The sequence below is a fragment of the Astatotilapia calliptera genome, chromosome 16 (genome assembly GCF_900246225.1).
Source record: "Astatotilapia calliptera chromosome 16, fAstCal1.2, whole genome shotgun sequence".
Taxonomy (NCBI): domain Eukaryota; kingdom Metazoa; phylum Chordata; class Actinopteri; order Cichliformes; family Cichlidae; genus Astatotilapia; species Astatotilapia calliptera.
The window spans coordinates 13963286-13988110 of NC_039317.1; the positions used below are offsets into that span (position 1 = coordinate 13963286).

The 24825-nt window shown below is 39.5% G+C and overlaps 1 protein-coding gene across 5 annotated transcripts in view; it reads left to right on the top strand.

The window, feature by feature from the left end:
* il1rapl1a (interleukin 1 receptor accessory protein-like 1a) overlaps positions 1-24825 on the top strand; it is a 166326-nt gene that overhangs the window by 129411 nt on the left and 12090 nt on the right. For all 5 annotated transcript variants that reach the window (XM_026145483.1, XM_026145486.1, XM_026145485.1 and 2 more), the window contains exons 7-8: positions 14700-14832; positions 19982-20127. In XM_026145483.1, coding sequence (XP_026001268.1) covers positions 14700-14832; positions 19982-20127 — 279 coding nt within the window. The remainder of the gene's footprint in view (positions 1-14699; positions 14833-19981; positions 20128-24825) is intronic.

Below are 24825 nucleotides of genomic sequence, written 5' to 3' on the forward strand. Positions count from 1 at the left end.
TGCATTTTGCAGACCAGCATCATACACAAACTTTACGTCCTGTGCTTTCTTTTTAAACATCCTTTTGACTTTCGATGTCCCATTCCCAGCTCCGCCTTAATTCCTCTTACATTTTCTTTTACTTTTTTTCCCCACAGTACTACAAACAAAACTGTGTGCATTCATGAATAACGAAGGTACAACAGGTCATCCATCACGCAGATCTGCATTGCAGTGGTTGTTGCTAAACTTCTGGGGTGACTCATTTGGAATCAAAGAAACTTTGCCTTATAAATCAGCGAGTACTTACTTTATAAATGTAGGTAATTAAAGTTAAATAACTTAAAATTAAAAAAAACTTCCTTTAGCAATTTGAAGCAAATCACACAGTGCAAATTCTCCAAAACTATCATTCAGATTTCTAGATTATAAATAGTGTTACACAAAAAAGTTAATTAATAATGTGCTTAATTATTCTTGCTCGGCTCTATATTATTATTTCTTAAAAATATGAAATACAAATTTCCATCTCAATAAAAAGGTTGAAGTATATGTCTACCTCTTAACAATATTTCCCTAACTGATAAAAATATATATATTATTCAGTTCTATTCTAGCTTACTTTACCACTATTAATTACTTCATATTATATAAATTATATTACATACACTTGTATTGTAAGTGTATTTACCTTATTACTAAATACTTTTCCAAGTTGTGACATTATTTGGTTTAGCAGCATTCAGAGACGACAGGTTATGACATTTGGGTTAATGTTGAAAAAAAACAACAACATGATATTGTTTGAATACTGGTAAACAGATTGTGTTTCCAATCACTCTGGACCTTTTCTGAATAAACCAAGCCATGAGTTTTTATTAACAGTAAAGCTCACGGCCTCATTTAAAATGCTCTATTCACAATTTAAAAAAACAAATATATTTGGGGAAAAGCTTAAAAAATATCCAGTAATTGAACAATGTATTGGATGTTTTAATCATATATGCTGTTTAAAATAGTTGCGTGTAAAGTTAATTTGTCAAATAAATGGTTAGCATTAGCCACCGATATCAGGACAAAGGTATCAAAAGCACCTGAGCTGCAAATTACACACACACAGTAAGTAACAGTTGATTTGTTGCCACATGATCCCAGAACAAAAACAACTCTGTTTGCTCGATTTGCTGTTTGGCAACAAAAATCGCCATTTTTTTTGATCTGCTGTTCATGTGTTTGTTTATGACTGGCTGCCTGTTTGGAGAAAAATGGATGCTGGTAGCAAAAACTTTGTGATATACAAACTATGTGTTGAATTTTTCTTTGGAAAAGCATTTATTTGGGTGTTGAATACAAAACAAATGACTTTTTTGTTTGACAGCATACAGTAAAAATGATGACAGCTTCCCAGCTTTAACGACTCCAATCCGTTAACTAGAGTCATTGCACATAAAAACAATTAAAAAGCTTAACTATATTAAATTTAGTGTATTTCATTGGGCTGTGGCACTTCATTCTCATTATTGTTAGGTCGGCTGCTTGACCTTTGTGCTGAGCATCTTCATGACAACTAAAATCCATATGTAGTTAGCAAATATTTAGATCATATAACATGTCTGTTTTAGAGTTAAAACATCATATTCACATAGTCAGGAAACAGATGAGTATCACTATTAGATTAATAGAAAGAAAGGTACTTTTTAAATAAAGATTTTGTTGATGTGAGCATGAATTGCACTTGCTAACTGTGGTGTAATGTATTTAATGAAAATATAACCAGAACGTAGGTAATTTCTGATTAACAGCCCTACTTTAAGCCAGATTTTAGAAATATAGGACACGATGTTAATCTAATCTGTCTATTTTATGCATTGTAAATTTGTATCTTTATGAAATAAACAGTTGCTCCAAGCACATGCAGAGCATGAACACATGCAATATGCTGTTTAGTTTGCTTAACCAGTTGACCTAATTTACACACATTTATTTGCATGCGGATGAGCACTCATGCAAGCAAACAATGTTCATTTTTTGGTGATAATTGAAAGACTTTTTTCCCCCAGATTGTGGATAAGCAAAGTGCACTTTGCAGTTACTATAGAAACCAGATCCCAGTTGCATTCTTCAAAAGTATTGATCCCCAAGGACCTAAAAAGTGAAAATAGGATATCATGCAATGTGTTTAGTTGCCTTCCAAACAAAGTCCTGGCAAGGACTTGTAGTTTGGATCGTCGAGAGAATAATCTGTTAGATTTCTGACAGTTAAGAAGTGACATTGTTACAGTTAAAGGTTATGGTCAAATTGACAGAAACTGAATAAGAATGACTGATGAGCCATCGAGATAAGGATTTATGCAGTGCAAGTCATTTAATCTCTTTTAGAGAAAAGGAGGCACTGATTGATGCTGTGCTCACCCCATCGCGTGATGGAGCATGTGTATTCTTGTAGGTAGACACACACACACACACATGCAAATACACACACAAATCAAACCCATCCTGCCTCTCACAGGAAATCATTGCAGTAATTAACGTCCTAGCGCGCTCCCTCATTGCGATTCTGATTGGCTGAAAGTCATCCTAAGAAGCAGCTCGGCACAGATCCCTCAGGTATTTTGCAAGAGTGAAATTATCCCAGTGCTTGCCAAGTACCATGGGACACCATCAGCCTGTGTTAGTGTGTAAACATTTCTGTTTTCCCCAGTGCCCCTGTCCCAGTGTCTCCAGCCCACATGGCACAAGTCATTTGTCAGCCTTGATTTAGATTTCTCAACACATAGGCCTCCTGCGGCCGAAGCTCAATCTGCGCTCCTACTCAAAAGCCCAAAATTTACCGGACATGGTCTTGGCGAGGCAGGGGAGGGTTGGTGTGAAGAACTGGATGATGAGTCATAAATTGAAAAACAGAGAAAGAGTGGACAATCGAAAGAAGCGTGAGGTGGGGAAAAAACAAAGAAAGTGAGGAGGGGTAGTGAAGTCTGTGAGGTGGTTTTGACTCAAGTGGTATGTTGAGATTTCAGGGTTAGGCTACAAAATGAGAGGGTGAGAAAGAGTATGGAGTGCTAGAGGTGTGATAAGAGGCAGAGCTGTGGAAGTGACGAGAGGAGGGCACCGCTTTGTTATAGGAAGGAGTGTGTGTGTGCGTGAATGTATATTTCTGGATGTGTGTGGATGTGCTTTGACGGGTGCATAAAAAGAGGGAAGGTAGAGGAAAAATGGGATTTTGGTGATGCTGAGAAGATGAGTGAAAGCTTTAGAAGAAAACTCAGAGAAAGACTACAAAAGAATGACATACAGAAGGTTTATCTCTTCATGAAGTGGACATGTGGGATCTCTAGAAATGAAATAAAAGAAATAGTATTAACCTCTTTTTGTGTCAAGGCAACAAACCCTTTTTTTTCTATAGCAACATTACAAAGCTTTGATTTCCTAACTAGCTTCAGCTTATCTGATATAGCAGCAGATGTTCTTGGGGATCATTACATTATTCTGTTTTACTGTGTTCAGCTATAATTAAAACAAAAATTTAAAATGGAAATTTGGAGAATGCATAAATACCTCCGGGTCTTTCATCTGTTATTCTTGCTATGAATGTTGATTTCATGACATTTGTGTGAATAAAAAGTGACCAAAAATAAAGTGGGTATTTTCAGAGTGGATCAGTGAAAGTACTTTTATGTTTATGGCCTGTTTCAGGTTTTGGAAATGTGTTATATTTCTTTTTGCAGGTGTATAATCTGCATGCTTTTGTTTGAGTTCACAACGCTATACTGAAAATCATTTGCACCTGGTCATATGATTGCATCTGCAGAAAAGAGTGAACTCTCCTTACCATGGGGTCAGCACAAAGTTGCATATCTGCAACTGCTAAAAATAATTTGTCTTGGACTCTGAACAATGTTTCAGCCATTACAGTCACTTTCTTCTCTACCCTGCTTTTGTTTTAGGATGTGTGCGTCTTGAAAATATGCTATAACGGTGTACTTTCTTGGTTTGCTGAATAGCCTGAGAGTCCTAATAGAGTTATTTCTAACTCAGTGACCTTTTCTGTATATGTCCTGCTACCCACTGAAAAATCCACTGCTGCATTACTGTGGACTTTGGTGAAGAGGCACTTAACATTGCATCTATTCCCCGACTTTGGTGTTCCTCTTGTCTCTTCAAAATCCCTAAAAGCAATCAGGACTCAGCACAGCAAACCTTAAATTTAAATTTAGGCCTCAATTTGTGTGATCATTTCTGTTAAAATAAAACTTTACACTGTTGCAGAATCGTTCTTTTTTCTGCAGTTTATCCATATTTAGTTTTTTCTTGTTTTAACTCATTAACACGTGCCTTTCCTGTCTCATTAATACCTCAGCAGGTTTACTACCCTTCCCACGCACACAGAGTTTTATCCCCCCGCCCCCTCCACACACACACACACACTTGTCTTAACTTTAAACTACTGTATGACACCTACTGTGTTACAGATTATTTCTTACAGCTCTCATTAATTCCAAACAGAGCTCTTATAGCTGGTTTGTATAAGAGTAGAATAATCATATTTTGCAATCATTTCACACGCCTTCAATGATTCTTATTGAGCTTTCTCAAAGCCCAGACAGCCTTTAACTTAAAACATATTTTAAAAAATGTGATCATATAAAAATTAAGCTTTCTTTAGTCTGTTTAAAATACATTTTTATACATTCTAAACTTTCTTGAGGCAGTGCTTTGTATTTTAGGCTGGATATATGGATGTCAGTAAGGGAATAGAGGGCTTTTCTGTTGACATAAGTTGGATGACACAAATGTTTGATGGTCTGTGCTGGTGTGACCTAACCTTAGATACTGAGCTCCGGTTTTAATTGAGTTAGTCAGACTCCGGTTGGTATTCCGGTCAGTGGGTCAGTGCCTGCAGCCAGGCCCCTGTTGGGCCATTCGTTAAAGTGATGTTCTTCGTCAAGTGTTCAAATCTCACCATTTAATTGGCATCCAGTTCCCTGGATAGGAGCCAATTACAGATCCCTCTATATTTGACTTTGTATCTCTGTGCTTATCCATTAGCTGCAAAGTTCTTCTATCATTTTCCTCCCTGCTCCTTTCTTCCTTTTGTTTCTTTACATTATTGTCGTCCCAACACCTTCAATTTTTTTTTTCAAAATAAACGGCAAAGTGGGAAAAAAAGCTTTCTCGAGGTTCCTAGAAGGCAGTTTATGACACCCACTGACACTGAATGAAAATTGCATTTATTTTTTGTCTCTTTTTGACTATAAAAGGAGATTTTACATGAACTCAGATTACTAGGAAAAGTGATTCCAAAAACCCTCTGGTGTAAAATGGAAAGGGGAGATGTGGGGCCGTAAGAAATAATAAGACATGGGTAATGAAGGCACTTTGTGAGAAAGCAATTCAAAATCGAGTGTGCAGAAAGGTTAGAAGACCAAAGGTTTGAAACGTGGGTGAGTCGGCATGTTTTGTGAAATTTTATTTCTGTTCCCACGGTGGACAGTTTCATACTGGATGATCAGAACGTTCAAAAAGCTGATCTTTGAGTAAAAGTTGGGGAATGAGCACTTGTTGCCACACTGATAAAAGAACATTTATTAAGTTCGCTATCACATAATCATATAATCCCCCACAGTGCCTCTTGTGGTATAATGAGCCTCTGTGTTTCCCTTCCTCGGACAAAGCACCTATTATGTCATCAAAAAGGGACGCTTAGCAGACGAAAGGGGAGATGAAAGCGAGGGCACCAACTACCTGTTCACAAAGGCCGTAATTTTTACCGGTAATTAAAGGCTTACATTTCCCTGATGGATCGTCGGGGGCCACAGAACAAACGAGGAGAAGGAGCAACAGAGAGGGAAAGACGCAGGATTCTCCTCTGTTAAAAGCTCTCAGGCTTGTAATGGTAATTAAGGGCTTGTCTCTGGAGAGGGCACGATATTAGAGCTGCAGAGAAGCTGAGGTGGCGGAGGGGGTGGGCCCTAACTCTTTTATGTTCTCATTGCCCTTACTCATTCCTCCACTTATTCTGCCCCAAATCTTCCAATCCATCTTTTTACTGTACTTCTCACCCCTCGATATCCCCCGCCTCACACCGACTTCCGCAATGCAGAGCAAAAGTAATCAGTTCAGCCAACGTCATCGTTCCACATCAGCTCACCAGAGTGCTACGAACAAATAGCCACATCTTTACATACAGTGGAGCTTTTTTCACAGATTCCAAGATGTTCGAAACGCTGCACAAACAAGCGGAGGACTTTTCAGTTTGTCAGGAGTCAGAATTTTGTTTTGACCCTCCTCCAAGCAGAGCCAGCTTTGATTGCTGCTCACTGTCAATATATCCACCAGGATCCTGATGTCATTACAGTACGTATCTTTACTGTATTCTCTGTCCTGACGGAGCCTGCTGAGCTGCTGCTACCTTGCACGGTAGGTGTAGTCATGGTAACCTGCAGGCAGCTAAAGAATAGAAATGTTGACAGACAGATTTGGACTTTCCTGTGCTCCAACTCCCCACTCCTGAAACAGTAAACACACTTGCCTGCTTACGGTTCTCTAGAGATTTCACCTCCTGCATCGAGAGATGAGCACAGACAAGAAGCGGGATCAGGTATTTTTAGCAAAGGGGACTGGAATGAGAATTTCAAGGAGTCACCCGGGAATGCTGAATAGCTGTCATTCACCTTCTTTTCTCAATGCCGCCGTTGTCGTTACTTTCCGGCTCCCCTTACTCTTCCTCTGTCTCCCATCCTAGCCTTGAAAAAGGCACGTGTTTAAGGCATTCTACAATGTGAGTGTGGGGTGAATATGAGGCTGGATATAGTTTACAGAGTAGGCGCGCTCAGAAAATGTATGGCCTATCCATTTTTAACTACTCAAAGGGACGTTATTACATGTGCAACACGTGCACACACACACAATACACATCACAATGCACCAGCCAAAGAAGGTTTGACATGTATCATAGTTTTGTTGTTTTCCAACTTGTTCACTCTCTTATCCTCTCTCTGTGCAAAAAAGGATTACACAGTACTGTGTGCACTTTTTCATGCTTGTTTCACACCTTGTGGGGGAAGAATCATGACTGACAGGACTTGTATCAGATTCTCCTGCAGAGATATCCACAGGAAATCTTCACAAACCCTTATTTCTCTCTCTCTCTCTCTCTCTTTCTCCCGCTCCCTCTCTCACTCTCTCTCCCCTTCCCTCCCTCCCCCTCATATATGCATATGCACACACTAACACTTTCTTCTTGGCCATTTTATTGAAAGCTTAAAATACCCAGAATTTAAGCCTGTGTCTAAAACTAGGCTGTGGGATATTGCTGTTTGCCATAAAAACCTTGTACAATAACTCAGCTTTTGGTGGTTTGTCCATTCGGATGGATTACAAGGACCTATATAACAGTGGGGAGCAGAACGATTCTATTAATATCTCAGGAGAAAAATATATTGCAACAATGATATTGTACAGCAAAAAGAAAAGAAGGGAAACACTGCATGGCTCAGAGGGCTTATCTGAAAGGTGCTTTTCAGTGCAGCAGGTGAAATCTTTAAAAAAAAAAAAAACGAGTTGTAGAAGCCCTCTTATTTCAGGTAAAATTATATAGTTCAAGTTTATTCTTTGAGGGAAAACAGACGAGTGTGTATGCGCTCTAAGTCTTCTTTGGGGGTCTGACAAGAATTAAATATCAGCCTGTGGTGGCAATCAATCAACACATGTGCTATGATATGTAACCCCTGGAAGGTGCGCAGCTTATTAAGGCTGTATTTAGGTCGGGTGGGTTTGAATATTGCAGCAAATATTGCCAAAGTGTTGATGCGGCTTCTGCTTTTGGATGCTTGACTTTCACTGTACAAATTGATCGACATGTTGAGTTTGTAGAAAGCTGTTTTCACGTTCATCTGCTCCACATGCACATATGGGCCAGTGCTTGTGACATCACAACCGACGTGAAAGCCAGTGATGGCTACCCAAAAAAACAAATTACACAAGCACAAGTGTAAAATTGAAATCTTTCGTGCACAATACTGTGCGTAGGGCCCTTTATTTTTTTATGTGAGAGAATAAGCAGGTGTGTTTGAGAGTGCTCTTCTGTTTTTAAGTGAATAATATTTGTTGGGAACCTGTTATGGACAGCGTGCCCCTTTGGGGTTGCTTCAGGAAGGGCATCTGGTGTAAAAAGCTGCCAAATCAAATATGTGGAGCTACCCGCTGTGGACCCCTTGTGAATAACGGAGCAGCTGAGCTTTATAGCAGTTCTTGTATAACATTGTAATTAAAAGTCCTCCTTCCAGTGAACAAGATGTATGAAAGAAGATTATACATGTAGCTGATTCCCTTTTCTGAATGAGGACGCTAAGATGGCCGGAAACAAGAAGACTGATTGTCATATTAATACATTTTTATTCTGCTGTTTTTGTTTGATGTGTATGATTTTATCACAGTAACAGCAATTTTTCATTGTCAATTCCATGTTTTCTCTACACTTCAAATAGTCTATTTATTATTTTAGGGCCACCCCTTCCTAAAAATTGGCAAAGTGCATCTTCAGGGTGAGAAAAAACACTCACATGTGATGTGCAAGACTGTGCCTTACCTTGAAAACGAAGTACCGAGAGAACAATTGTGCTGAGGACTAGAGTGTGTTATGAAACATCAAACCCACTCTGAATATGACTTTTTCAAAAGGCTCTCCGGATTGTTTCTTATCCTACAAATAAAACATGATGGTGGCTGTCACACGCAGTAACAGCACACAACTCCGCTCTAAGCAGTGGCACGAGAACGACACGTGTATTCAAGGAGAATGAGTTGAGACGGAAAAGAAAGAACTGACACGATGTGTATGTGTGTGTCTGTTAGTTTCTAATCATGTTCATATATGCATAGTGTTATTGTTGGGGGGGGGGGGGGGGGGGGGGGTTCTGTCTGTCTGTCTGTTCATTCATCTGCCCCTCTGTCGGCGTATCTGTCAATCTCGCTGTGTGCTCTGTGCATCTGTGCTGAGTTTGGACAGCATCTGCAGAGTGTTTTCTGTGCAAGGTTTGTTTTCCTCTCCTCTGGCTTGGAAAGTATTCCTCTGTGTGAATCTGAGTGCCAGCTCTGTGAGGCCTAATTATCCCAAATACTGTGAAATCAGCTAAACATGCACCAAGAGTTGATGCAAATCAAATTTATGACCCTGTGCAGCACACATTATTTTATAGTCTTTAAAAATTTGATCAGCATTTCTGGTTTCACTCAATCATTTATTGCATTTCACAGTAAAGGCCTGCCCAGCATGAGGGTTGGCTTGTTTTTTGGCTGCTAGGTTTCATTCCACTATATTGTCTAATAAAGAGCTTCTTTTGTGATCCCTTTGAAAAGTAAAATGTGTACCTATCCTTATTTGACATGAATATATTTAGTGTGCTCTAAAAGCATTCAAAAAGCTCATTCATTCAAGTTGCTGTAGACATAAGTGTTTCCCAAATAAATGTAATGTAGTATAATGGGCATTATAAATTCTAGTGGCTGGTAAAAACTGAACAGCTTGTTACTTTACAGAGGTTTTGTCACAATGTGCCGATAAAGTAGATATTTAATCCACAGAAGACAGAAAACGAAAAATTTAAGCTGCTATTAATTCCCTCACCCCGAACCAGTCACAGTAGATGACGGCCCCTCAATGACCCCGAAGTTTTCTTCCTGTTAAATAGGAGTTTTTCTTTCTCCCTGTTGCCAAGTGCTTGCTCGTAGGGGGTCACGTGATTGTTGGGGTTTTGATATTGTACGGTCTTTACTTTGTGATGTAAAGCACTGATGTTGTCACAAATTGGCACTATGCATCCATCCATCCACTTTCGCTTATACAGTTCAGGGTCGCAGAGGAACTGGAGCCTATGCCAGCTACCATATGAAATTAAACATTGAAATAAATTGAAAATTTATTTAATTTCCCCAGAAGAACAGTTTGTAATCTGAACCCAAACTGTTTAGTTGCAGTATATATGTATAGCATATATACTGGCCATTATTAGCTATTTGCCAATATATCAGTATCAGCATTGACAACACCCAATAAATCAACATTTATAAAGTAAAGATGAGTTGGTAGAAACACTCTTCAGCCGTGTCATGTGTTTTCATGTTGCATAGTTTGTCCACCAGAGAGCGCTCTGCAATTTCCCTGTCTGCAACACATGTTTGAAACACAACAAATACAACAATCAGCTAAACAGACCAGAGTCAGAGTGTGAAAGAGTCAAGCCACAACTAAAGATTATTTTTCCTAAATAACTAAACATACCAAATGTTAGGCAAATTTGTTTATGTTTTGTGTATTTGAAAGAAAAAAATATGAGTCGATATATCAGTATGAGTTTGACTCTGTTTGATAAATGCAGCCATTGTCTTGATAAAAGATTTGAATGAAACCCAAAGTTAAAAGAAACAACTGGTTTGTTATTTTAGTGGTAACTTCTTGCCAGTACCAATTTTACTGATGACATGACTACAAGAATTACCAACACCCAAACTAATGAAAAGTAGACATTGTGTATGCAAACTTAAAAGGTTTTGTACAACTGTTTCTCTATTTAAGCCGTTTGCTGGTGTGGCTACATTCTAGGACCTCTTAAAACATCATATTTTAAGTTTTTCAGACAGACAAATAAAAGATGCCATCTCTGAGAAAGGCATGTTCTGAAAGCTAGATTAATAAGGGCACTGGGTCCACTTTGTATAACTACATCCCATCGCCTCATGTATATACCCAGCTATAGTAATAATAGGGTCAAAATGTATTTTTATATTATACTGTTCCCTACCAAATATTTATTTGTTGCTATAGGAGGACCAAAGATGTAGTCTGTGTGGAAGACTCATAGAGACATTGGGCAGAAGTGGGAAAAAAGGGGTGGTTCTTAAGTCTAATTTCCATCAAGCGCCGTGACCAACTCTCAGCCGAGGGGAGGATGTCAATCACTCAGATTACATGGATTTGTTCCACACCCACGCATGTGTGAAGGCAGTAACAACACACAAAGACATGCACATAGAAACGCACACTCAGGCAAACACTTAATCACGCTCTTGTGCTGTACAAGACGCGCATCCACTCAGCGGGGGATATTTTTCACGCCTAATCTTGCCAAGTCTTGTAATGGCACACTTATTTATGAACTTCAATAAATTAAAAAGAGATTTGAATTTTTGAGTTTTCACCAAAAGCTAGAATGCTTATTATTCAGGAGACATGGATGGTGGTGGTTGGTGACAGGTATTAAACCAGTGATGCTGTTACATATTATATACGACCTGTTCCCTTGAAAGCTTTTCTGAAGCCAAATTTAACTTTGGAGGGTTTTCCTGAACTTATCTTTTGCCTAAAAATTCAGTAAAAATTCACTCTCAGAGTCAAAGTCAACACAGAGATCATTAATGGAAGTTTCCAAATGTTACAAACTTCTCTGAGACTAATAACAGATTATAATAATAATGATACTGCTATTGGGTTTGACAGCATGGGAGAGATTTTGAAAAGCTGTTCCTCCTTTGCAGCTAGTACAAATGATCAACCTCATTGTTCCAGTTCTGGTTAATAGTCCTCCTACCATCTGCTCCAAGTCTGGCTGGCTTAGCATCATAATAGTTATGGCAATCTTGCCTAGCTTAAACAGGACATACATACATATATATATATATGCCTGGGTAATACTTATATGCATTTCTCTGCTGCCTTGCAAAGAGTCGTCCACCTTTCTCTTCACCTTGCCAATTAAAGCGCAGCTGGAGGTATGCATTGCACATGTAGCACCAGGGGAGCGCAAGTGTCATTTCAAATAACTTGGGTGTTATTTCAGCTGCACACTGAAGTGCTGAAAGAAAATAAGCCTCTAAAGGTATAAAAAAAAAAAAGCTGTTCAGTGTTCAATGCAGGCAGAGAACGTGGTGCATGTGACCCTGCAGACAGTACTGAACGCCATGTAATAATCAGTCGGGATGAAATTACATTCAAATATCCAACTTCAAACACACGTACAAATCAGATGTTTTAAATGGCGCAGACGATCTTTCGTTTATGATTTATTAACCAATCTTCTTTATTTTTAATAATAATATGAATAAAGATTTGTAAATCTTTATTCATATTAAAGGATAAACTTTCAGTCTTGACTTTTAAGCCAAAATAAACCAGAAGAACTGAATCAGCTAAAAAAAATCATATATCATCAAAAGCTCCAAAAAGCTGTGTAGTGCACCGCTGGTATTATTTGTTCAATCAGAGCCTCAGCAATGTTTTTATGTATTACTTGAATGTACAGGATGAGCTGATAATGCAAGAGAGCACACATGTGCCCTATGAGCACTTTATCAGACTAATTGGCCACCATCCTGCAACAAAATGTCCAGCTTTACACTGTATCGACTGTGACGATGATGTTGCAGGTGCAACACCACCCACCGGCATTCTGGAAGTAACAAAGGTGGCTGTGAGAGCGTTTCAGGGAGTGCTGCATTTGGATTAGAATAAGACAGCAGGAGGCCTTCAAGTGTTTCCTGTGATTCCCAGGCAGCTCAGTGGAGACTTCCTCTCCAGGCAGCGGCTGCTGGCAGCTTGACATTCCTAGTTTACAATTGATCTGAGGGATATACGAACAGCAGGGGGCAGATTTATAAACAGAGGAAAAGGTAGATACTGCATCTGGGTCACACACAGAGACACGGAGTTGCCTGTAATGTGTAATTTTGTGCCGTATGTGCATGTTAAAAAATTGGATCTGATTATATAGTAAAGTATTTTTGTACCAAGTTCTCTGTACATGTGCATGTGAGTGGTTGTGTTTGTATGTGTGTGTGTTGCACGCAGGAGGTTCCTATTTTGTAGGTAGAGCGTGTAGCCTTTGTAGAGCCCGGCTGTGCACAAATACCCAGCTGAGAGAGGCTGTTGAACTTTGGAAATGTCAGACACGGCTCCTCACAGACAGCGCTATCAGTTCATTCCTGGGTGTCCTCCCATCCTCCTTCCCTGCACGCCACAAAACTTTCCTTATGCTGAGAGAGAGAGACCCGCTGAAATCTTTTGTAGCTGTGTCTCGGTTGTTGACAGGAGGAGCACAGAGAAAACGAGTTCTTAGTTCAAACACAAACAATCTTCTAAAGAATAACCCTTGTCGGCACAGCTCTGAAGATGTGTGACCGGTGGCACAGCCGGGGCATCCCAGAAAAAGGTGGTGGGCTACACTGTGGTGTGCAGTGGGTTCAAAGATCACAGTGAGGGAACAAAGAAAAAATCCTTGTATAATATGTAATGCAAGAGAAGAGACTTGCAGTAAATCCTTAAATATTTAGTTTTGACTCTTACAAAAAAGATCTGACTTAGACGTAGTTGCTTTTGAAGTTGGTGTTAAGTAGCAGAGTTTCCCTTGGATTCCCAACACAAGTGCTGTAACATACTAATCGGGATTAACAAATGCAAACCTTGCACTGCGGCTTGTAAATCCTGCTGCGAAACAGGCAAAAAGCATCTGCGTCATCCCCCCAGCCTCTTCACGTCTTTCTCCCGGCGCTTCCCAAATCACAGATCCGACTCTCCTGAGAGGAGTCTCCACCCACTTTACAGTATGTGCTACGGGATCAAATCATATGTATATTGTTTACACGTCGCTTGTGGTTTGCCGAGATTACTGCGCTCTGGGCGTTTAGTGAATGCCACCTCGCTGGAACGAAAAATAAATGCATTCACAGTGTATGCCAGCCACGCTTTAGCTTTAGTTTAATACATGCAAAGTTCATGGACACTGAAGTTCTTGCATGATTGATGACGTGTTGCCAGCTTTAATCAGCTCACAGTTGTGCTGCTTGTAATATTTGATTCATTATGTATATATGTATATTTCTTTAATTTATTTATTTATTTATTGCTTTTTATCTCAGATTCATTTATGATTTATCTCTAGGCTTTCTCGAATTATAAAAACGCTGCCAGCAGCTTTAGTGCGGTAGATTTCAACTGAAACTTTTTTAATTGGTAGTGAAGTATCACCTTTTCTTCCATGCAAATACTTGCCCTCTGTGTTGAACCACAGAGATAATCCTTTCATTCACAGAACCAAGAATCCATCGGCTCCCCAGTGACAATTACTTCTTCCCTCCACATATCAACTCGCAGCAAACTGTAGTTGTTGACTCCTGACCTCCCTTCATACCCAGCAGCAGCTCTAAATAAAATGATGTGTCTGTCTCCGCTCACTTCCTTTTGCCTTATTTTTTCCAATGCACTGTCTCCAGGGGGATTCTGGAAAGCTCTTGAGTGCCCTCATGTGTTCATTACTTGCTTTATGATCAGTGTGCTTTGTGTGTGGCCAAATGGGCATTTAAAGCCGACGTTGAAAGGAAAGCCTGTCTCCTTAAATAGCAGACGCACATCCCCCAAACTAGTTGAGGATGGGCATATTTTCACTTTCCCTCATCAGACGGCATTTGTGTGCAGATTTGCAAAGTGTGTATTTGTGAGTCTATGAATGTGTGAAGTGTGTGTCACACCCTATGTGTGTATGACGCATAAAATAAAAAGAGTTGGTAGAATTGGAGTATCTGTGCGATATCACTGACTTTAAAGCCCTGCATAGCATTTGACACAATATTTTTTCAGGTTGTGCATGTGAGCTGTATGCCTTTAACACAACAGCAAGACCATCGAGCATGACAGCATGTCATCTCCTGTTTTGTTTTGTGGTTTTTTGCAGGAAGCGCCCTGAACCTTACCTGCCGGGCATTTTTTGGCTACAGCGGCGATGTCAGCCCCCTCATCTACTGGATGAAGGGGGAGAAGTTCATAGAGGACCTGGATGAAGAGAGAGTCCAGGAGAGCGACATCAAGTAAGGAACACAGGGCTACAAATCACCTCCCTGGACTTGGCAGTAATGAGGAATTAATAGCAGATGTAGATAAATTTACCCCATAATATTAAAGGACGATGCAAATGGTTTCGCATCTCTTAGCCCATTAACTCCAAATTGCATACACTAAACCAACCATTTTCCAGAGATGTATTCCCTGCCTTCTAAGCAGCTGCTCTTTTCAATTAATTACACTACAGCATGAACACGATGCAGAGGCTTGAAATTTGTTAGAAACTGTAATTTATTTGTTTTATTACCTCTGATATATTTTTTGTCAGTTAAAATACATTATTGTCCTGTGGACACAAACACTGCTGTACAAAAAAATGTAGATGAATGTAAAAAAAAACAATGTGAGGACACCTTCAAAAGTTGGCCTATAAGTCAAGTAATTTCAGTCAAAGTGCTACAAAAAGAAAAAAGCAACCCTGATCTAATCGATATTTGGTATCTCATGCCTCTCATGCCTGGATGCAGCTTCATCTTCATCTCTCTTATTGTAATTAGGCTGTTATTTATGATCATTATGAAAACTAATAAAAATGTATGACTGAAACATTCAACATTTAAGCGTTCCTCATAATAGAAATGTGCACTCATAAACTCTTTCTGTTAGTTTAGAAAAAAAAGAACAAAAAAGAAGAAGAAAAAAAAAGTTTTGACTTGAAATCTGGAAAGAAATCGTGGGGTATTAAAGTGGTTGCCTGTGTCTTACTGGGAGCTGCTGTCTCTCCATGACCAGCGCTTTTCCCTCTCCTTATCTCTGACAGAGCAGGATGCAGCACAAGCCCTGAGAATAGATTGAGATGATGCTGAACACATTTGTAAAAAGCAGTTTATATAACTTCACCTCGCTTAAGGTCTTTGTGCAACATTGCAAAGACTCCACTGACAAGCCTCGCTCCGGAGGCTGTGAGACATTTAAAACAAGCCCATCTTCGTGTCGCTCCCCTCCTAGTGGTGTAGCACATTTAAACAAGTCCATTCTCTGGTCCATGTGCATGTTTCCCATTAGAGCTGTTTGGAGAGGCTGCAGCTCCTGGGAGACAGCCCTGTCAGATGGTTAACAACTGCCATTTTTCACACCGCCACCACTATGCTATCTCCCCCGCTGCACCCACCTAGAGCAGCATGCAGATGGGCCATGGGGAGCTGAGGAGAAGTGCTAGAAGGGAAAGAGAGAAAGAGCGGGAGAAAACAGAGAGGAAGAAAACAGGAAAGACGAGTGAAACGAGTTGAGAAATATTCACAAATCAATGAAGAGTAAAGTGAAGAGGGATGTTATCATGAGTTGTTTAGCACACTGGTATGAGTATGCAGAAGAAACAGATTGCTGTTTAACCAACCCCTCTCTGCCCCTGCCTTTGTCACCAGGATTCCTCCACTCGCTGGCTGAGGGGTGATCATTTTAATAATTTAAATCATATTTCATGCAGGAGATCAATAATATATCCGATTATCCACTTTCTCCTACTGATGCTGCTCTTGAAGGATTCAGCAAACGACTTGATTTTACTTAAATGCACACAGCCAGACATGTATGAGGGTCAAAAAATGACAGGAAATTTAAAAAAAAAACAAGTATACAAGAAGCTAAACACAAACTAATCAGTGCTTCCCCTGCAGTCAAGCTCTTTCTCCCCTTTAAATGATACGCTGGGCATGTTTTCTCAGGGTTACCTCGCTTTGTCAGCCTGCCACCCACATACTTTTATTACTAATGCATCAGCAGCCAAACTTAAGTTTAGAGAAGAGCACTCATACCTTGAGAACAGACTTACTGCAGGCTTTTATTTACCCAACTCTCAGCCTATTGATTTGGTGGAGTTCATTTCTGTGGCAACCCGAGCCCATAAATTCTCATTTGCGCCATTGGGACTGGGCTGTTGCTGTTATCATGGCATGGATGACTAGACATCAGCATTGTATGCAGAGATTAATAAATTAACAAAACAAATGCGTCTCAGCATAAAAAAAAATAGGTGATCAATACGTTATCGAGTGGCTTCAGTTGATGTTTTGCAGGTGTACGTGCACTTGAATATATGAAAGAATTGAATACGCTGGAAATTGATCACTAAATGAGCAAACACAGAGGTTTTATCAATGAGGAGGGAGAATGGATGTACAAGGGATAAAGAAGAAGCCATAGCTTGAGAAGAAGTTTGCAGTTTACTCCTTCTGCTGAGGCTATATCAATAAACTCGGTCACTCGTGAAAAAGCAGAGGGCATCCTGCAAATCCGACCCTGATGTACCAAAGTAGGAACAACTTCCTGTGTATCGGTATCCCAGCCGTTATGTGTCCTTCAGCTCACATTTGTGACTATGACCCTGTTTACACTTGGTTTTAAAATGTATGCTGGGTGACTGGGTCACAAGTAGAGAGCCAAGATGTGTCATCATTTCATTAGCCTCTAAGGTTTCCAGCTAACCACAAGTTCAGCCTTTGTTACTGTGCAAATTCCACTAGAAGGTGAAAGGACAGCATTATTTTGTCTGTCTGTTGCCATTCAAGCGTAAGATCAGCAAGAGCTAGCAAAGAGAACAAAATGTTTGTCCTTCAGTGTTGGCATATTTACTACTACATCCTGATACGTTGCTCATGTTAGGACACATTAGCATTTACAGTACAGTGATATGAGGCCAAGTGCATTTAAAATCACCTCAGCAAAGTGGCCTGAATGACCGGATCAAAGCAGCACCTTTCACGATGTTGTTTATTTATCATTGTCCACATTTTAAAACCAAGTGTGAACTCCATTCAAGGTTCACATAGTCATTATTCATCAGGTTCAATGGCTGTGTTGTGTCACATGGTGTAAAATGTGAAACAGAAGACACCACGCCACTCACACGCTACACTTAAAAATGAATAATACTATGCTGTGAAGCTGCTCTGTAAAACTGTAGTCCAAGAGTTAAAGCTAGAAGTACTGATTGGAGAAATATGCCCACAATTACTGTTTTCCCATGAACTCCAGACAGTGTTGGGGGTAAGCTGGGTTGAGATGCTGTCTGGAGTCTGAGTTTGCACTTTCCCACAAGGGGAACGCAGCAGGAGACGGTCGACTTCAGTCACATTCTCACTTCAGGAAATATTGGTGCTGCCCAGACGGAGCATGCAGGAGACAGGCTTGCTGTGAATTCACCTGACTATTATCTGAGCTATTCTCATGCACATGCTACCAAACATTAAGACTTTGACCAGGGAGTTGGCGTGTTAAGGAACATTTAATGTCCGATCCCATTTATTTCTTCACATGCACCCCTGGCAGTGACTTTAGTTATAGAGAAATGGACATGGCCAGTAAAAATACTCAGGTAGGCTGTGATGTCTAAGCAATGCTCAGCTGATATTAAGTGGCCTTAAGTGTGCAAGAAAATATGAACAAAACAGGATGGAGTTATGCTTTTATGTTGTTTACACCAAATTCTGACCTGAACATCTAAATGTCACAGCAGAAATCAAGACTATTTTCCAATTTTGGTGATCCCATGTAAAATATAGCCTCAATTTCCTTTTCTTAGCTAACAAGAGTGGAATCAGGTGTTCTCTTCTCCTGTTGTAGCCCATCTGCATCAAGGTTGGGCATGTTGTATATTCAGAGATGCTCTTCTTTGGTTGTAATGAGTCGTTACTTGAGTTACTGTTGCCTTCCTTTTCAGCTGGAACACAACACTGGTGATTTTATCTGACATCTGGCATGAAAAAGATGTTTTTGCCCAGAGAACTGCCCCCTAATGGATATTTTCTCTTTTTCAGACCAGTCTTTGTAAACCATGATTGTGTGGGAAAATCCCAGTACACCAACCACGCCAGATTCAGAGTCACTTTTCTTCACAATTATGAATATCCTACTGAACTGATCAGATTATTTTTTCCATTAGTTGACTGGTTAATAAATATTTTTTAGAATAGTGAGTAATGTTTCCACAAGTTCTCTGAACAATTATCAAAGTAGTTACCAATGTTTTTCTTAGATTTTTTATGCAAAAGTTTTGACTTGCAAAGTAAATCGTAAAATGCATTCAGGAAACATGATTTTGGGACTTCAGCATCTTAACCGAGGACGGTTTGGCATGCAAAGTGGATGATCCACCTTAAGTGTTGAGCCACAGTCCCATAGTACACTGCTTGAGTAAGCAATACACAGTTATGGTTAGGGTCACCACTGCTTTCTGGATAGACCTGATTTATTCTCATGCCTCCTTCTCACTGCGCCTATCCTACAATAAAACAAACTCTGAATCATCAGTGCTGCCGCCGCCTCTTCACACACGGCCCATGATGCACTTTCAATTACAGATGCCAATTCTCCCAACAAGCTTTCCTATGTGCAGTTTATCAGTTTGAAGGTGAGGGAGAAGCGAGATGCTTGAGAGTCATTATCCCCCTCCCCCCCTACACATTTAAACACAAACTCACACATGCAAACACTCTCTCTCCTTTGTCCTCGTCCCACTCCTTCTCAGCACAGTAATGATAAACACACTCACATACAAACAGAAGGGATCTTTTTCTCATTTGCACTTTGTTTCCTCCAAAGAGTCATTTGTGTTGAGGGTGCTGTAAAAGTAGGCTAAGTAGTGTGTCCAAGGTATGAGGGAGCATTATCTCCCTATTCGCTCCTCCATCAGGCTCAACCAGCCCAGCGGGGGACACTCATTTACTTTATGGAATATTACTTTCTCTCCTTCTCGCCGTTACCATGGCAGCTGCTATAAAAAGATTTTCTCCTCATCGCTATTATTTGATTTCCTCCCGCACAAGCTGAGGAAGATCCCTTATTGATTTTCATTTCTCATATGTTTGAGTGCAAAGAAAGAAATTAACATACCATGAAGTACTTAATGTAACGCAAAAGGGCCTCGATCAAGATACATTTGTACCACAGGAAAACTATTTTGTATAGCTTAACCCTTGGGATTTGCAATAACACCGTATCTGGTTAACGCTGACTGATGTGCTTCGGGTCATGACTCCTGAAGACCCCATCACATGCTGAACATGAGAGTTTTTGATCTTTTTTTAATTCCATCAACTCCAAGTCACTCCCCATCCACCTATTGTGTTTGATGCTGAGAAGAATTGTTCAATACCGTTTAAATTGTTTGTCTTGCAGGGTCATCAAGGAGCATCTTGGAGAACAGGAAGTGGCCATTTCACTAACTATTGACTCTTTAGAGGAGGAAGACCTGGGAAATTATTCCTGTTACGTGGAAAATGGCAACGGCCGTCGCCAAGCTACCATCCAGCTTTTCAGGCGGGGTAAGTGCTTATTTACATTTCCTACTCCAAACTTAAAGGGACAGTTCAACCCCACCCCCCAAAATAAAAAAATAAAAATACTGATTTTTCCTCTGGCATGTAGTGTTGTTCATCCATGTACATCATTATGGTATGAGTTTCCTCATTTTCCACATATTGGCTGTAAAGATGTCTGCCTTCTCTTTAGTGTAATTGAAGTAAATAGGACTCGCCTTGTGGTCCAAAGAAAGAACACATTTCAAAGCAATATAGCTTTTCAAAAATGATGACTACAAATGTTGCTATGATCAGGTTATTGTTAAACTAGGTTTTTATTTACTTCAGAATGAAAAGAAGCATGTGTAGCTCAAAGTATCTGCTTTTATGTCTCCGGACAGGGTTCTTTGCCAATTTAGGGGGTTGCTGCAAGGAAAGGAACACACTTCAAATCCTTTATGAACAGCTATAGCTACAAGCAGACAGCAGGAGCAAGAATGCATTAAATAAAGATAATACCAGAATCAGAATTGATGAACAAATGGGTAATGATCAATGGGAGAATGTGGATTTAATTCTCCAGCTCTTGGAAAATTATGAGCCAGATGAAAGTTAATAGAATATCTGAATGATTAAACTAATTTTAATTCACACTAATTCAGATTAATTGAGACTACCAACAATATTAACTCTGAGGCAGTTGAACTTAGGCTTGATTTCCTATTGATTGTAGTTATAGGCTGGGTTCGTTCAGTTCACAAGCGGGACTTTTCAGGTCATCCAACAGCCTAATGATGGAGTAGATTCAGTAGGGTGCAGCCGTGAAATCTTGAGCATGTGATGCAAACAGACCTCAGCAGCTGATGTTGGCCCTCAGTCTTTTAGAGCTGATGTCAACTGGATTCTGAAATAGTACGTTTTATGGCTTTAACATTCATTTTAGAATAAGGAACAGCTTTCCATATGCAATTAGCAAAATAAAAATTACACCTGACTGCAAAAAAACTACTTGGTGAGCTAAATGAAACCGAATATTATAAAAGAGTTGAATATGGTGTGAGTCAGTCTTTTTATCATGCTGGTCTCATTGGGATGTCCTCTAAGGTGTGGCCAAGATTATTTGCGCCACTACGAATTCTGGGGCCACAATTGTTATTTAAATAATGAATTTTGTTCAACTTTTATTTGGACAGATCCAACCACGAAGAACAATCTTCCTTCCAACCACATAAATAAAGGCAATAGAGTTTGTTCAGAAATATGGACGTGTTCAGATGTATATGAAGAGAAAATGGGATTAAAACAGGAAGTGTATTTCAAAGGTTTATAGACTGCATCATCAGAGTATTATATGGATGACTAATCGTCATAACATCACTTCCAACATTTACAACAAGAAGTGAAAAACTGGTTTAATTATTAAATTTCATATTCCTCAATTAAATCAATTTTAAGTCAGGAGTTTCAGGCATTGTGATAATTAAAGTTTAACAAGCCTGAATGGATTATGTAATATTAACGTCTAACAAGTTTCACAATGAACAAGTAATCACTTTCAGTGAATAAGTCTATTAACACTTCATTTGAAAAGTTGTCTACTCCAGGTGTGCACTCATATTTGTGATTGAAACATGAGTGATATCTCCTGTGTGTGTGTGTGTGTGTGTGTGTGTGTGTGTGTGTGTGTGTGTGTGTGTGTGTGTGTGTGTGTGTGTGTGTGTGTGTGTGTGTGTGCTTTTAAGAGAGAAAGAAATGAGGTCCAGCAACAGAATATTAAGATATTGGTATTCGCTGTCTCTTCCTACTTAAAACGATGAGTCCTATAGAAGTTTTATTAATTCTTTTCCAATCTTGCAGTTATAGAAATGTTTCCTCTTGCTGAGCTGGGGTGTTTGCACAGTCTTCTCTAACATTACCCAAATACTAACATACCAGCCATTTAACTAACAGATTGAAATTCAATTTGTAGGTTAAATAGCTGTGTGATGAGAGAGAAGTAAGTGCATTTTATTTCTATAGCACATTTAAAACTAAAGTGCTTTACATGAAAATAAAATAGAATAGAAACAGGTTCCTATCGGCAACCAATCCAGCAAAGTTCTAGAAATTAGCATTTTTCAAGTTTAGATTGAAAAACAGTTACAGTTGATGCTTGTCGAGGGTCACTTTGGAACTAAGGTTCAACTGTGGGATAATCGGGAGTGAGAATCAGGCCATTATGATCTTGAGTACATGGACGCAATATATCTACCACATATGCAGGTGCAAGACCATTTAAAGCTTCAAACACGAACAGTGCAGCTTTGTACTAGATTATGCAATGCACAGGGAGCTTAGTGCAAGACTGCTAACACTGGACTAATTGTAAGTGGGCAAGAGATGAGTAACTCCACTATGCATTCCAGTAGTCTACTTTAGACATAACAAAGCCCTTTCTGGATCTTGTTTGGGGGGTTTGTTATGTTTTTAGTCTGGAGATTGTTCTGAGCTGGAAGAAACTGCTCTCGACCACTGCATTTATTTGTCTGTCAAATTTCAAATTTGTGTCAAACATTGTCCCAAAGTTCTTAACCTGTGTTCGTCCAGCTTGTCATTTGTATGGTAGGGAGATGGGAGGACAGTAAAAGGCATATGGTGGCATGCTGGTCTGTTAGATGGGTTTATTTCTTCCATCCATCCATTCGCTTCCGCTTATCCTTTTCAGGTTGTAGTTTTATTATAGTCAAGAATATGCAGATATTTGTACACTTAACCCAAAACTGGATATTAAAATAATCTTGATTGATTAAAATCCCTGTGGGCTGAAGGAAAATGTGTGTTAGATTTGGGGGGAAATCATCCTTTTTCTTTTTTCTTTATATTTAGTTGCTTTACATTAGAAAGCATGATATTATTTTTTCTGTTTGCCTGACAGTAAAGCCTCGTGACATATGAAATAATTGAAGCCTGGCTACATCATTTCATCAAACAGAAATATTCTAATTGATTTGCATGTTTGGTTTTTTTCATGTTTCCCATCGGCTGTGTAGCTATTTTGGTGCTCTAGTATGACTTGTCAGAAGCTCTTTTCACGCACTGGTTGTCATCCTAAAAGAGAGGTAATTTGATGGTTGTTTAAACAGCAAATTGGTCCTCAGCTTCTCCCAACAGGCCAATAAGTCCAGCATACAATTACATTTTATGCTGTTATATGTGTGTTTCCCCACTTTAATCTCTGTCTCTGCAATCATCTTTTGTAGACAGCCATTTTAGCAGTTTTCACAGACTGCAGACAACTTCATTTAGCTCTCTTTGTAAAAGCAGTTGCAAAAAAAAAGGATGCTACAAAAAGACTTCAAGGCAACACCCCCCCCCCCCTCCTTCTCTCTCTCTCTCTCTCTCTCTCTCTCTCTCTCTTGCATCTCATCCACATCTGATGTTTATTTCATGTTCTATGCTCCAAGAATGCATCACTCACAAGCCCTGCAGCAGGTCTAATATCTCTGCAGGCTCCCTTTCCTTCCATCTCGAAAGAAAGAGAGACATGAAAACAGAGAAGGCAGAAAGGAAGTGGGGGTCAGTGAAACATAAACAACTTCAAGAGTGAAGATTATTGCTGATAATGAGTTAAAAGCATTACATTTGGTTACAGTTGGAAAAGGCTGGTAAATAGCCAATTAGAAGCCCGAGAAAACATAGCTGTTTTCCGCAACACACTGTCGACTGCTGCTGAAATGAAAAAAACATCAAATATAATGCACAAGCCAACATCAAAGATCTGTCTTTACAAGTTAAAGAGCTGTTTTGAGATTTGCCATATACACTTAATTCCCATGCCTCTAAGGTAAATACAAAGCTTAGCACAAAGACTGGAAACAGTGAGTTGAAAATTGTTGAAAATTAGCCAAATCATATCCACCCACATAGCTTCTTTTATAACTCTTACATTTTGTTTCTTGTATTTATTAGAAAACAAGACATGACTGGTAAATGAATGTTTAGATGTGCTTGAGGGCAGATTTTGTTACTCTCAGAAAGCAGCTTTTCCTGTTTTTAGCAGTTTAGCTAAGCTAAGCTAACTGGCTGCTGATCATGAGTGTTGGTCTTTTTCTTTTACTCTCACCAACACAGATTTAATTAGTTATCATTTTGTAATTTCTCATAACCTACTATGTCTTCGGTTAAACCTATTTTAGAATAATAATCATTAGATCCAGAAAGTGTAGCTATAGTTAAGTGACTTTTAATAAAAATAAGATTTTATAAATTCACAGTATTTCTGTTATTACTTTAATATGTACCTTTGCTGTGTCTGGGGTTATATATAGAGTAAATTGGCATGCAGCCTAGAGAACGTAGGGCCACTGTGCAGCATTACAGCCCATAGTGTGACAGAGAAATAAAGTGAACCTGCTCTAGCTGAGCCTACCAGGTAAATGCGGCTTTAATACACACCATAATTCATCCTTCCCCAAGCTAGGTCTCTGGGGAGATGAGAAGGAGATAATGGAGAGGAGAAATGAATGGAGAGACAGCAAGAAAAGTGGGCAAGGAGAAGTAAGAGAACTCTGAAGAGAGTGGGTTATGATGGCGAGGTGAGTGTCAGCGTGATGAGTAAACTAAAGCCTCTTGTTTTGAAAAAGCCTCCATCCATGTCCAGAATTGTCCCAGTCCCGCTATGGATGACAGCCAAAGTGCAAAGCTGTGTCATTGCTGCACTGCTCCAAAGAAATGAACCCAGTT